General features: G+C 41.8%; 1 protein-coding gene across 8 annotated transcripts in view; it reads right to left on the bottom strand.

Annotated features, from left to right (window-relative positions):
• pam (peptidylglycine alpha-amidating monooxygenase) overlaps positions 1–12,884 on the bottom strand; it is a 32,631-nt gene extending 19,747 nt beyond the window's left edge. The window contains exons 1-8 of one of the 8 annotated variants that reach the window (XM_071465253.1): positions 12,792–12,881; positions 11,909–12,036; positions 9,438–9,805; positions 6,810–6,933; positions 5,588–5,645; positions 3,246–3,333; positions 2,894–2,985; positions 2,568–2,651 (exon numbers count right to left, since the gene is read on the bottom strand). In XM_071465253.1, the coding sequence (XP_071321354.1) occupies positions 2,568–2,651; positions 2,894–2,985; positions 3,246–3,333; positions 5,588–5,645; positions 6,810–6,933; positions 9,438–9,805; positions 11,909–11,911 (817 nt within the window). In that variant the 5' untranslated portion in view covers positions 11,912–12,036; positions 12,792–12,881. Of the gene's footprint in view, positions 1–2,567; positions 2,652–2,893; positions 2,986–3,245; positions 3,334–5,587; positions 5,646–6,809; positions 6,934–9,437; positions 9,806–11,908 lie in introns of all 8 variants that reach the window. The other 7 variants (XM_071465254.1, XM_071465257.1, XM_071465258.1 and 4 more) reach the window with 7 other exon arrangements.
• Positions 12,885–12,942: the final 58 nt, after the last annotated feature.

Genomic DNA, 12,942 nt, shown 5'->3' with positions numbered 1-12,942 from the left:
CCCGCTCCCCCTCTCTGTCCCTGAGGGGAAGAACCGTCCTGGACGTCCTCATCATCGTCTCTCTAACTCCCCACGTCCTCAGTGTGTGCTCAGTATACAGTAGCTATATGTTAAGTGGCATTCTTCATTTAAATTAAATCTTTATAAAAAATAATTTTGATATATTTTTCATTTTCAAATCAAATATCTGTGAAACAGAACAGTGAAAAATAGAAAGAGCAATGATGGGACATAAAGCTTAACTACAGCACTGCAGTTTTTTTAAAGAAGGCATGCCGTATAAATCTGCTTCTCAATGAGAGAAAGTAAACGTAAGAACTTCATCTGATGAGTTGTAGTTTTCTATCACATGCAGCATCCATATCTTAAAATTGCCTAAAAGACAATTTAAACATAATATTTTAGCCTGGTTATGATTTTTTAAAATGTTAATTCCAATGTGACTTTAGGCTCTAAAGCTTCAAACTGAATGTTGTTACTGTTGCCGTTTTAAATCCGTGGTTTAAAGCCCCGGGCCGGTCCTGTATTATTCTGTTACACATCAGTCCGCTAGCAGAGCACTCGTGAACGCGAGCGGCAGATCGAGAACGTTTTTCACTCGTTCTCATTGCCCAAAGGCATGATGGGAGAGACACTACTGCGCAGTCTCTATGGGCCGCATAACGCGGAAGTAACCCGGAAGCCAGAAACTTTTTCGGCGTATGCCATGGATGTATTGTAAGACCTTCTTATAATACATCCATGGCGTATGCGCCAGGCGAGCAACTTGTATTGAACTGAATGGGCGCCATTTTTAGATCCGTCATTCAGGTCTTATAATACATCCATGGCTCAGCCTTGCAGCCAATTGTTTCCAGTGGCCACTCGTGGTATTGCAGCGAAAAATCCCCCTGCGGCCCAAAAAGCATTTTTCCCATAGACCGCAATAGTAAAAGAGACGCCTGTAAAACTTTTAACAGGACAAATATCAATCTTTCTATTCTACATTTTTAAGCCATGGGGTTTTAGTCTTTGTAAAAGTTTTTCAAAGCCCAGAAAAGTCTACTGTCTCTGAGTGACGTCACTACTGTGTACGTGCACTCTATCCACGGTCCCGCTGTGTCTCGGGAACGAGGATGGTTGCTAGGTTACTGCTAGCGTCGTCAGGACGAGAACAAGTTAGTGTGAAAAGTGAATAAACGGCACAAAGGCGAGTTTTCTTCTACACAAACCAAGGTTCATTGATTTTGTGCTTTGTTTTTTGCCGCATTTATTCGTCACTTCTTACACTTTTTTCAGGAATGTAACTGTTTTTAATCGATATATTCGCCGCATAACTGGATTCACTAAGACGCCAATATGATTTTTCATAACTTCCTCCGTAACAGTTTTCTTCAGGGTATTTTAATTTAAGTCACTTAGCTTCCATGTGATAGTTTCTGTGATGTGTGTGCCAGCAGTGTCTCATCCTGACTACAGTTCACCAGCCTGTCATCCGCTCACAACAACCGCCTTATTATTTTAGAGATTATTTAATGACCTTCACTGTGTCAGCGGGTTCAAATGATAACTGACTCCGGCCTGTAACCCGGTTATCGTTCTTACACTGTATGGAATCGATTCGTATCGAATCAGTCTGTAATAAAAGGATATCGTTTTTGAATCGAATCGTAACCTGTGTATCTAGATGCATATCAAATCGTTTTCCACATAGAGATGTGCAACCCTAATCAACATCATCATCATCATCACCACATAACAGAGAGGATGATCGGAGAGAAACACATTTAATCTGATGCAGTCAAACAGAGATTTCGGGATCAACCAACACCTCTGTGATGCTGTGTCACCAATCACTCAACTCTGTATGCATGTGTTTCTGAGACCAGGACTGACCAGGACCTTGCAGGACTCTGCAGGACCCTGCAGCCACACCAGCAGCTCTGCACCAGGTCTGTACCTCAGTGGTGCTTTTTAGCTGAATGTGACCTGGTGCTGGCACTAAATGAAAACATGGCTGTGACCAGAATGTTAAGCACAGTAACCATCCAGAGACTGTTTCAGTCTGGACCAACATCACATGAAGAATCATCACCTGACAAATTAACACTGAGGACTGTTGGGTGGAAACTTAAAGTGAGACAATGATTATTGGTTATTGTGTGTATTGATTTGTGTCTGTGAGCAGCCCTCTGAAAACATCAGTAGAAAACACTAGATTAGACTTAACAACGCTGATGAAACACAATGAATTAAAACTGTTTCCTTACAAAACACAGAGGTCCAAAAGAGCTACAGAGCCGTCACGCCCTTTGACCTCCAGAATGTGGGGTGCTGCCTCAAAACTAAGCTAAAGAAAACTCCAGGGATGCTAACTACAGGTGAATACACAACATTTACTTGTTAGATGTTGTTTCTCTTCTTGTTCTTTTTCAGTATTAGAAATAAAAGCTGCAGCTGAGGAAACATTACTAAAGAGGAGTGACATCTCTCACTCTGACTCTCCCTGATCTCTGCAGACTTTAAATATAAATGAATCATCTGTCAGAAACATAAATGTCAGTAGTTAGACTCGCATTAGGACTCACCTCTGAAAGCACTGACGTCTCCATAATGGATCTGCAGCACGAAGTAGGACATTCCTGAACTTCTCCCCACTTTAAAACCAACATCTGATGAGACAGAGAAGAGAGAGACATGAGACCAATGGAGGAACAGAGGACAGACACACTTACGTGAATACTTATTACAATATTATGTCTCCTGTTTTCAGTGAACTAACTCCTGTGGACTGTGGACAGTGACGTCTGTGGATGACACAGAGTAACTGTGTACAAACATCTGTCCACAGGGTCAGAGACAGCCACAGACCAGTCTATAAATACCACCACGAGTGAACATTTGAGAGACAAACCTTTGGGGAGTTTAGTGGGAGGTGCGTTGCGAGCCCAGGCGTACATGATGGAGGCTTCATCCTCACACGTGCCCTGAACATTGCCACAGTCCCTAGAGACAGAGGAGAGACGATCAATATCAGTCAGCTACGGTTCAGATGGTGCAACACTCCAAAACCTTTCACATGACATCACTTGACCCAACAACAGTGCAACACAAACTTAGGGGAGGGAGTGTGGGGTCCACATACACAACCACATCAAACAACAACACAACACAACTGATACAATACAAACAATACAGTGTCTGAGCACTGCTGTACAACACTACACTGCTGTACAACACAACAGTGAGCTGAAGTTGGACATTACCAGTAGCTGCTGGTGGAGACAGGAGTCTGGCAGCCAAACAGTAGCATATGATGGACTGTGTCCATACTGGCATGAGGTATGAAGTCCACTGAGGAGGAAAAGCACAGTGTTAAAGTGTTTCATACACAACTTAGCTCAGTCACTTAACACACTGGAGATCTGACCATCATCATCAGAAACAAACACTTCAGGTCAGGGGTGTGAGAAAATATTGATTCGATTCTCGATTCAAAAATTGATACAATGCATAGTCTGTTAAGGCAAATTATGGCATCAAAACAATACAGTTTGTATAAGATAATGTGATTTTTAAATAAAGTGATTCCAATGATGTAATCACACAAAGGCAAACTTAAGACAAAAGGCAACATTTATTCACGCTAAACTGCGTTAAACCTGCGTTCTCGACAACGCTGTAGGGACGCAGGTCCTTCGAGATATAACAGGCGATGGATTTAGTTATTTTTTTGGCCCGTTCAGAGTTGGCTGGGAGTTTGTTGACAAATTGGTGTAGTGTACGTTGGCTGGCTGCTGGAGGTGACTGTTGTTCCACCGTCGCTCCTTTTAACTCTGGGTGGTGACGTGCGATGTGTGCACGGGCATTTGTAATGTTTCCAAAGTACTTCACCTTCATTTTGCAAACCTTGCATACTGAATGATTCATGTCAAGCTGCTGTGTCCCAGGAAGATAATAAAACCCAAAATGAGTCCAAACTCCTGCCTTCATTGAAGATGGGACTGGCTGAATTTGTTGCTCCTCCATGGCTCCTGCCCCTTCACAGTAGAGTTGTGCCGTGTCTTTTTTTTTCCAAGTTGCTGCAACTCTGTGTACGGAAGCCCGTGGGGGCGCGCAGAGAGACGGAGGAACGTTAATAAAAAATTGATTTTTGAAGTTTATGAATCGATTCGGAATTGTGGATGATTAGAATCGCGATTCTTATGTGAATCGATTTTTTCCCCCACCCCTAATCAACACTGTATCAGTACTGTTTTGATTTCTAAAGAATGGTTGAAGATGGTTGAAGGGTGGCATGTTGGTGCAGTGGTTCGCACTGTCACCCCACAGCAAGAACCCTGGGCCTGGGGCCTTTCTGTGTGGAGTTTGCATGTTCTCCCTGTGTCTGTGTGGGTTCCCTCCGGGTACTCCAGCTTCCTTCCACAGTCCAAGGACATGCAACTGGTGACTATAAATTGCCCATATGTATGGGTGTGTGTGGTTGTTTTCCTCTATGTGTCAGCCCTATGATAGACTGGCAACCTGTCTAGGGTGTACCCAGCCCTTCTCCCAATGTCAGCTGGGATTGAGATCGACTCCAGCCCCCCCGCGACCTAGTTTGGATAGGCGATATAGAAAATGGATGGATGAAGACAGTGGTTCATGCTGCTGACTGCACTAAATGGACATAGAAAGCTCTGGCCTCATCGCCCAGTCAAAGCACTTTACTAACCACACTCACACTCACACACACACACACACTGAAGGACCCGGGAATCGAACCCCCAACCCTGATCGGGGAGTGTACAACATTAACTGAGACAGCAAGTAGATGCACTGCTAAAGTTAGCATTAGCAAACCTAGCTGAAGTCTGGGCTCACTGACTGACAGGAGTCACTGTTTGTCACAATAAGATACTCAAAGAACACAATGACTAGGGCACGACACCATCCTGATGCAGAGCTAACAGAGCAGCTAACAGCTGAAGATATATACATGTGACTGTTTACATTTTGTTCAGAGGATCCTGCAGCACCTTCACAGACCAGTGTTCACTCACTGATCAGATCACAGTCACTTATCATCTCACAAGGACCGAGGTAAAAACCAATCCGTGTTCAGACCCACTCAACTCAGACTTTCTGCTCATGGTGGTGTTGTCTTTATATGACCACAGTTCTCCCACAGTCAGATCACAGGACCATAACATACTGAACATTAACCCCTGTATGACACGGCACCATCACTTACACCACAGTGTCGTCATGGATTCAGAGAAAATTATCACTTCAAATCATACTGAAGTTCAGTCAAACAACACAAAGGCTGTTAAAGGCTGTCAACATATTCAGTCAAAACAACAACAGAGAGACAATGAAGAAAACACAGCTGGTGTTCTGACCTCCACCTGACCTCTACCTCCATCTGACATCCACCTGTGCATCGCCTGCGTCTTCTGCTCCATCTACTCCTGCTCTTTATCTGACATCTCATCCAGCAACAAACAGCTGGTCCAGTTCAGTTGAATGAGCCGTCAGGCTGAGCAGGTAATGATGGTTTTATAGTCAGGATGGTCTCAGAGCAGGTCTACATGTTCCTCTGTCAGTATGTTGAAGATATACTCACCGATATAAGTGTCTCGACTAGTCGGCACAGGAAAGGCCATGCACAGGTAAGTGTCCGACTGAAACATTGAAGAACAAAGTGGTGATCATTAATGAGAACAGAACAGCCATCAGCTGCTGAGTGTGGTCATTGTCAGACTGATGTCTACAGTAGCAGTTATTTCCAGTTGTATGTGTCATGAGACTGGAGAGCCACGGCAGTGTACTGTGACAGTCAGTGAGTCTGACCGCACAACAGAAACATGTTCACACCATGATCACAGCTGAGGGAATGAAAACACTTTGTTTCCTTCAGGTCAGGTTCCTGTAGTCCTCAAATACATCCTGGGCCCTTGGCAGCTCAAACACAGCTGGGGTCAGAGGCTGTGTCTAACCAGGACCTAGAGGACCTCCTTCATACCTGTATGTGGACCATCACATCGCTCTCCTCACCATGAGCATACCAGAAGACAGGTGCTGCTGTTCAGGTGCTGCTGCTGTGGTTCTGACAAAGACTAACAGCAGAGAGCACATTACTGCAGTTCTCTGTTACTGACTTCAGATAAACAACTGAATTCAGAACTTCACTTATTGTCTAGAAATCACTAAATGACCAGGGCCTGTATTCATGAAGTATATTAAGACTAAAAGTTTCTCCTCACTGTCTGATTCAGGAGAAAATAATAAGCGTGTCCATCCTGACTTCAGGACTCCTCAGACTAATTCACAAAGACACTTAAAGCTAAAAGTCTGGAGGAGTTAGAAATAGTGGAGAGGATCCTGACTCACTGAGACCAGATCACAGAGAATCATGAAGGGCTGTTGTCAGTGGTAACACAGAGCTCAAACTGAGCAGAACTCACTCTTCATGTACAAAAACTCAGAGACGTTTCAGAGGAGAGATGTAGGTGCTGAGGCACAACCTGAGATCAGGAGAATTAATCTGCAATGAATGATTCATTTCATTCATTATAAACTAGTTTGCTACATAATTTCGTCAGTGATCTATTAATTGTCTGATCTATAAATAAAAATGGGTAAAAGAAGATTTTCTGTCTGTGTTGTCTGACCAACAGTGAGCTTCAGAGGACAGCAGCAAATATTCATGTGAGGCCTAAAACACCACAATGACAAAGCTTAACCAACTGCTGAGACATCAGCAGATGAACTTCCTCTAGATTCACGAACTGATCAAAGGTTTCAGTGTCATGATGATGAGTATCCTCTACGTCTCAGAGACTCACCCTGGCCGGGACCACACCAGGCATCCGGATGTCAACAGAGAAGTTGTGAGGGTTCGTGAAGACCTGCTGCTGCTCAGTCCTGGACCCACAGCTGCTGGGGTCCATCAGCACGTCTTCCTGAGACCTGAGAGGAGCCCAACACACTCAGTCATTAACAGCAGTGTCACACACAACGCCTACAGTATACACACAAAAACACACATGGTCAGAACAATGAGGTTTTCATGTAACATCATGTCTAACTCTCAGACACTGACAGCGCTGAGCTTCTGCTTTAAAGGACCAGCTGGTGATTTTACTACTGTCAACCAATCCTCAGATCAACCAAACGGTGAGTCTGTGTGTGTCCCGAACCTGGTGGATCTCATTCCTCTACGTCATAGAGCTGCTGCTGCACTGGGTCACATGTTCCTTCATTATGAAGAATAATTATAAACTGACTAACAACAGAGATCACCTTCAGTCTCTGGAGAGCCACTGGACATGCTCAGAGACTCTGTGAGAAAGGAGTCACTGCATATGTTCTGAGTCTGTGAAGCAGGAGTCACTGCACATGCTCAGACACACTGTGCTTCACTGGTTTGTTGCACTACACATCACACCCTGTGGCTGTGATGATCCATTAAGCTGTAACAGGGAGACTGTGAAGGCAGCAGTGGACACTGATGTTACTGCAGCTCTGAGGACCCAGACAGAATGACAGCAGACTGTTGGTGCAACTGAGGCAGAACATAGACGCTGCAATGAATGCGGGAATCTGGAGGCACTAGAACCTGATACTGCAGGAGCTGCAGAGACCAGGATGAACACCTGTCAGCTCACCTGACAGTGCCAACACTGACTTTCATCTGGGAGAATAAGACAGGATCCACAGAGACAGAGTGGAGGAGCTAATGCTAACTGTACAAGTGGGAGGATTATATGTTCCCACACATTAGCAGTGCCTCCTGCCTCACAGGAAGGACTCCTGATGTAAACCACACTGCTGTGTTTTAATAGTCTCTGAGCTGCACAGCACAGAGAATGAAGGTTCAGAAACACAGAACATAGAACCCTCACAGACTTCACTGAGCCCACATGTGGACACAGAGGGTCTGTGGACACAGAGGGGTTGTGGACAGGTGCAGAGTCATCTGAACCCAGCTCATCTTTAGCTGCAGCAGAATGAAACATGACGTGGCAACAAACCAACGGTCAGTTCGGAGGTGAGCTTAGAAACCAGGTGCTGTGAGTGTAAACTGAGGCTCAGGACAGATGTTTTAATGTCAGTGAACCTGTACCACACACTATATGAGCAGGATGTGAGAACACACAGACGTACACACTTTCAGACCACAATGATGGTCTGAATGAAGGTTCAGAAACACAGAACATAGAACCCTCACAGACTTCACTGAGCCCACATGTGGACACAGACGGTCTGTGGACACAGAGGGGTTGTGGTTCCACAAGTTGGTTGTGGAAGATTCTAATAATCAGAACACTGTTCCTTCAGTGATCTGTCTTCATCAGGTATAGTCTCTTTCATATTAACTTATTGATCCTGTCAGATGATTGGTGGTGAAAACTGAGTCATCAGTGCTGAAGATGAATGAATGATAATGCACACACTAAAAATAAACACAGTAACTGTATGTCAATGACATGACTCCTTCTCTTCTTCCTTCACTAACAGCAGCAGGACGGAGACTGTGGAGATCAGGTTCTGGTTCCACAGGGACTGACATTTATAAAAACTGAGGCCTGCTTTATTTATTATCTGATGAAATTAGGATTTATTTTCATCTTCTCTTTCAGTTGATCAATTATCTCAATACTCTGGTAAATTACAGATTTCAGTTTCTGATCTTCAATAAATTTGTAATCATTTTAAAAACATATTTTCACTGTGGATTATTGAGACTATGAACCTGAGAGTTTATCTCATATCTCTGACAGAACAGATTCTACACTTGGCCATGTGTGTTTCACTCACACTATGTGCAACACAAGTGTGTATTTATGTCTACTACTGTGACTGTGACTGTGTAATAGGTGAATGACTATTTAACCCTGTACCTGAACACACCTCGTGAAGTAGGATTGTGCTGATGATGACGACAATGATCAGAGTGATTGATTATGTTAAAAGTGACTGCTGATAACTGGTGACTTTATCAATGTCAAAACAATATTGTCTAATTTTCCCATTAATGTATTGAATTATTATTATTAGTAATATTAAATTAAATTTGACACACCATGGTCTCAAGTTGGCAACCCGGATTAAACTGGTACTGTGTGTATTTGTCTCCTCTCCTCAGTGATGTATGCTCTGATTATTACATATAAATAATAAATGATATGACAGTTTTGCTTCGTCTGAAGAGAACATAGCTCATTAACATAAAATGTGTTGGTTATCCGACTGTGGCCATGCTCATTCCTCCCTGTTTGTATCAGATATACTCACACTGAGTTTTGATCAGAAACACTGGCTGTGAACATCCTGAACATAACTGTTCAAGAATTTAAGCAAAATAAAACAGATTAACAGAATTTCAGAAAAATATTAAAACATCAAACTTTCCAAATCTCCCTTTGATGTTCCCAGTTACATTTATCCAAAATAAAAAGCTTTGTTCTCACCTTCTAGACCTGTACAGAGCGTTCTGTACTTCCAGGCTGTGGCTGTGACAGATGAATGCTAGCACCACCACACAGAGCACAGGGACTCCCATCATGCCTGTGACCATCACAGTGTGTTCTGCTGCTGCTGTCTGGGCTGCAGATGTGAGGCAGTGGCTGCAAGCTCTACCCTGCACCCCAGGAAAAGACTCGTGGATAAACTGGACAACAGTAAGGCAGAGTCCGGTCAGACCTGGTCTGGGGGTGTGAGCTGAGATGAAGTTGGTCTCCCTGCTGGACCTCACTCCTTCAGCATGTCTGACTGTTAAAGGTTTCTCCAGCAGGTAAGATGGTTCAAAGTCTGTCTGAAGCAACCACCTGAAAAAAACCTGTTAAATGATGTGACAACAAACCCAAACACAGCCGGCTCCGTCAGTGCGTCTTATTTATTTACATGTTGTTATTTGATATGCAGCATATGGGTCATTGACATGACGTGCATATTTTTGTGTCCGAGTGTTTCACTTTCCTTTAAAATAATTTTAATTAATTCATGACATGCATCATTTTATTCTATACAACTGCTGTAGTTTGACCATGTTTTCAGTACATTATAATAATGTATATATTTTATATTTTGGCATCAAACCACCAAAATGTCAGGTGGCGCAACCGTCCAAGTTAATGAACAGCCTGAGAAAAGTATTAAATATGATATTTTAATAATAATAAATTCAAAATAAATACTGTGGCATGATTTCATGTTTGAGACATTTCAAATAAACTAAATTTACATATATTAATAGTTTTAAAGGTGTTAGGTGATAATTCAAAAACTTTTGTCCGAGAATTTGTGTATTGTCAGGGTGGTGTAACTGTATACATGCATCTTTTATTCTGAAGTGAATAGTTACAACATCAAACAGGATATTCCATCAGCCAGAGGACCCCAAGTGATCTTTATTGATGAGTGAAAAGGTTTGTAGAGCTCTCTCAAATATTGATAAAAATAGCTACTTTCAACTCATAGTTAGGCTGGTAGACTTTTCATGTCAGGTGGTATAACAAAGGTAAAACTAGGAAAATGTTATTTTATTATAAAACTCTTCGTTTTATTAATAAACTATATGTATGAACTTGCTAGCAAAGGCTACAGGTTAAACAGGTGTCTAAGTAGAAGCCTGTTTAATTTGAAATTAGCTGCAAAAGTCAGGTGACACAACTGAATCGTCAGGTGGTGCGACCAGGTAAAATATTTATTTAAACCAATAAATGATAGGTTAAAGTGAACAAATGGTTGAAAACTATGAGGTATATAGCTATTGTATTAAATAGATTCATTTGTATATTTATATACAGGTTTTTCTGTATTTAAATGTAAAATTGGATATTAAAAATATTAAATACCTGGCCACTGAAATGCAAGAATCTTAAATTATAGTTAACAAAAAACTCAACCCCAAAATAACAATGTGTTAGCCACTATAGACACACTCAGGTATACTTGCCAAAAATTTCACTTAGAATAAATAGCAGGAAAGTTATTTATATAAATTTGGTTGCGCCACCTGATATTTTTCAGGTGGTGAAGTTAAAAATACAGTCAAAAAATGAATTTAAAATTTTGAAATGTTGTAACACAAATAAGGCTTGTTGAAACACATTATTCTAATTTCAAAAATAAGCATTATATCCATTTTAAAAAGACTTTTTTGAAAAACATTTTTAAAAGCTTTATTTGTCAATGACCCATATATACAATATACTGTGTGTTCCTGCTGGTTCTTAAGGAGCACACTGAGTCAGAGTACAGAGACTGACACAGGCTTCCGTCAGACATTAAACTCCACAAACTGTCCACGTGCTTCATTTTAAAATCATCCTGTCTGACCTGAAGGAAAGCTAACAGAGAGCTAACAGAACCACAATACACTCACCAATCATCCACACACTACTCACTGACTGAATGACAAATTATTCCACTGTTTCCTTCACAAACAGCATCAATAATCACCATAATGGGTGCACTGACAGAGTGATTCAACTGCACTATTATAATCCAGATAAATGCCCCAGCTCTGTGTGTACATTTCTGCTGTTTGCTCAATAAATAAACTTGTCAGATAGAGACAAATCAAAATAAACCTCAGACAGAAATGTAAATGACTCTAGTATCAATGGTTCCATGTCTACCGTCATTAGAGATATATTCTAATGTTTCTGAGAAATAAAATGATGAATTGTGTGTAGATTAACAATCTCAGGGGAACATCTGCTTTTGTTTAAATCTGAAAGATTCAACAGCTAATAGCTCCAGGTAGTTCATCACACAGAAGAATCTCATAGGCAATTCATGTATGAGATATTATTCATGAAATATAATTCAGATATAATTTAGCTATGCTCACTGTTTTGTAATGGACTAACACACCCAGAGGTATTAACCTAACAGCAACCACAGAATAAACAATCTGGTAAAATCCACTACCCACCATGGAGCTGCAGTCTTTCTCCTGTGAAGCTGCGGCGACTCACATTTACTTTGAAACCCAGAGGATGCTGATCGATGGTGACAGAATCAGTGAGATGAGGAGCTGGCTTGGTGACTCATCGCTGTTGACTGAGTAAATGTGAAAATAACAGGGAGAGGAGTGTGGAAGGGCAGTGCTGCTCTGACATCACAGCCCTCTGAGCAGCAGATAGAGGAAACTATGGAAACAGGGCCCATCCCACTCATAGACCACAGCAAGTACTTCAGCAGGGTTTAACACTGAACACAGTTACACAGCCTCACACCTCATTTATACCCATATTAACAAACCAGCATCATGGTAGACACGGTTGCTACTTTCATTACCAAATTAAATAGCAGCAAAGATGGCAGACGGGTCAGCACAGGCTCAGGTGGGAATTAAAGCACACTCACATATAAAACGTGTTTTATTATATCAGTTTGAATATGTTCAACATTAATGGTGTTTTATGTTTTTCATACCACAAAGACTCTGTTAAGGATGAACAGATGTCAGATGTCATGCACTAAACAGGAAGCGACAAAAGAAAATAGCCATCTTTACCTGGCGCTAAGCTACTAGCTAACACACATACCAGACCGCTCTAAACAAGCTGACTGTCATGAAAATAAAGCAGCTACAGGTTTGCTGTAACTCGGTTAGGTCCTTAACTGTAATGTTAATGGTCATGTCACTGTTGTACAGAAGCTAACGTTAGCTATCTTGTTTGCGTTAGTGTGTTTTGACAGGTTAAACACGGCATCGAATCTGAGCTGAAATCAGTTTCAGTGTGAATGTCTGAACAGTGGCTCTAAATAAATGAAAAAGCTAAAGGGAAAATATTAAAGAGATAAAACGGTACCTGTTCGCTGCAGCTGGGCGTCTTTTAGCCGCCTGTACTCAAGTGATAACCTGTGTGTCGTTGGTAAGAATCACTGACAACCATACTTCCATCTTTTCAGAGTAAAACACATGCGCGCGCACACTTTCTTTCTCTCTCTCTCTCACAAACA

The sequence above is a fragment of the Trachinotus anak genome, unplaced genomic scaffold (genome assembly GCF_046630095.1).
Source record: "Trachinotus anak isolate AG129_WGS33_773 ecotype Australia unplaced genomic scaffold, CSIRO_AGI_Tana_v1 ptg000028l, whole genome shotgun sequence".
NCBI classification, from domain to species: domain Eukaryota; kingdom Metazoa; phylum Chordata; class Actinopteri; order Carangiformes; family Carangidae; genus Trachinotus; species Trachinotus anak.
This window is presented reverse-complemented; position numbering and strand designations above follow the sequence as displayed.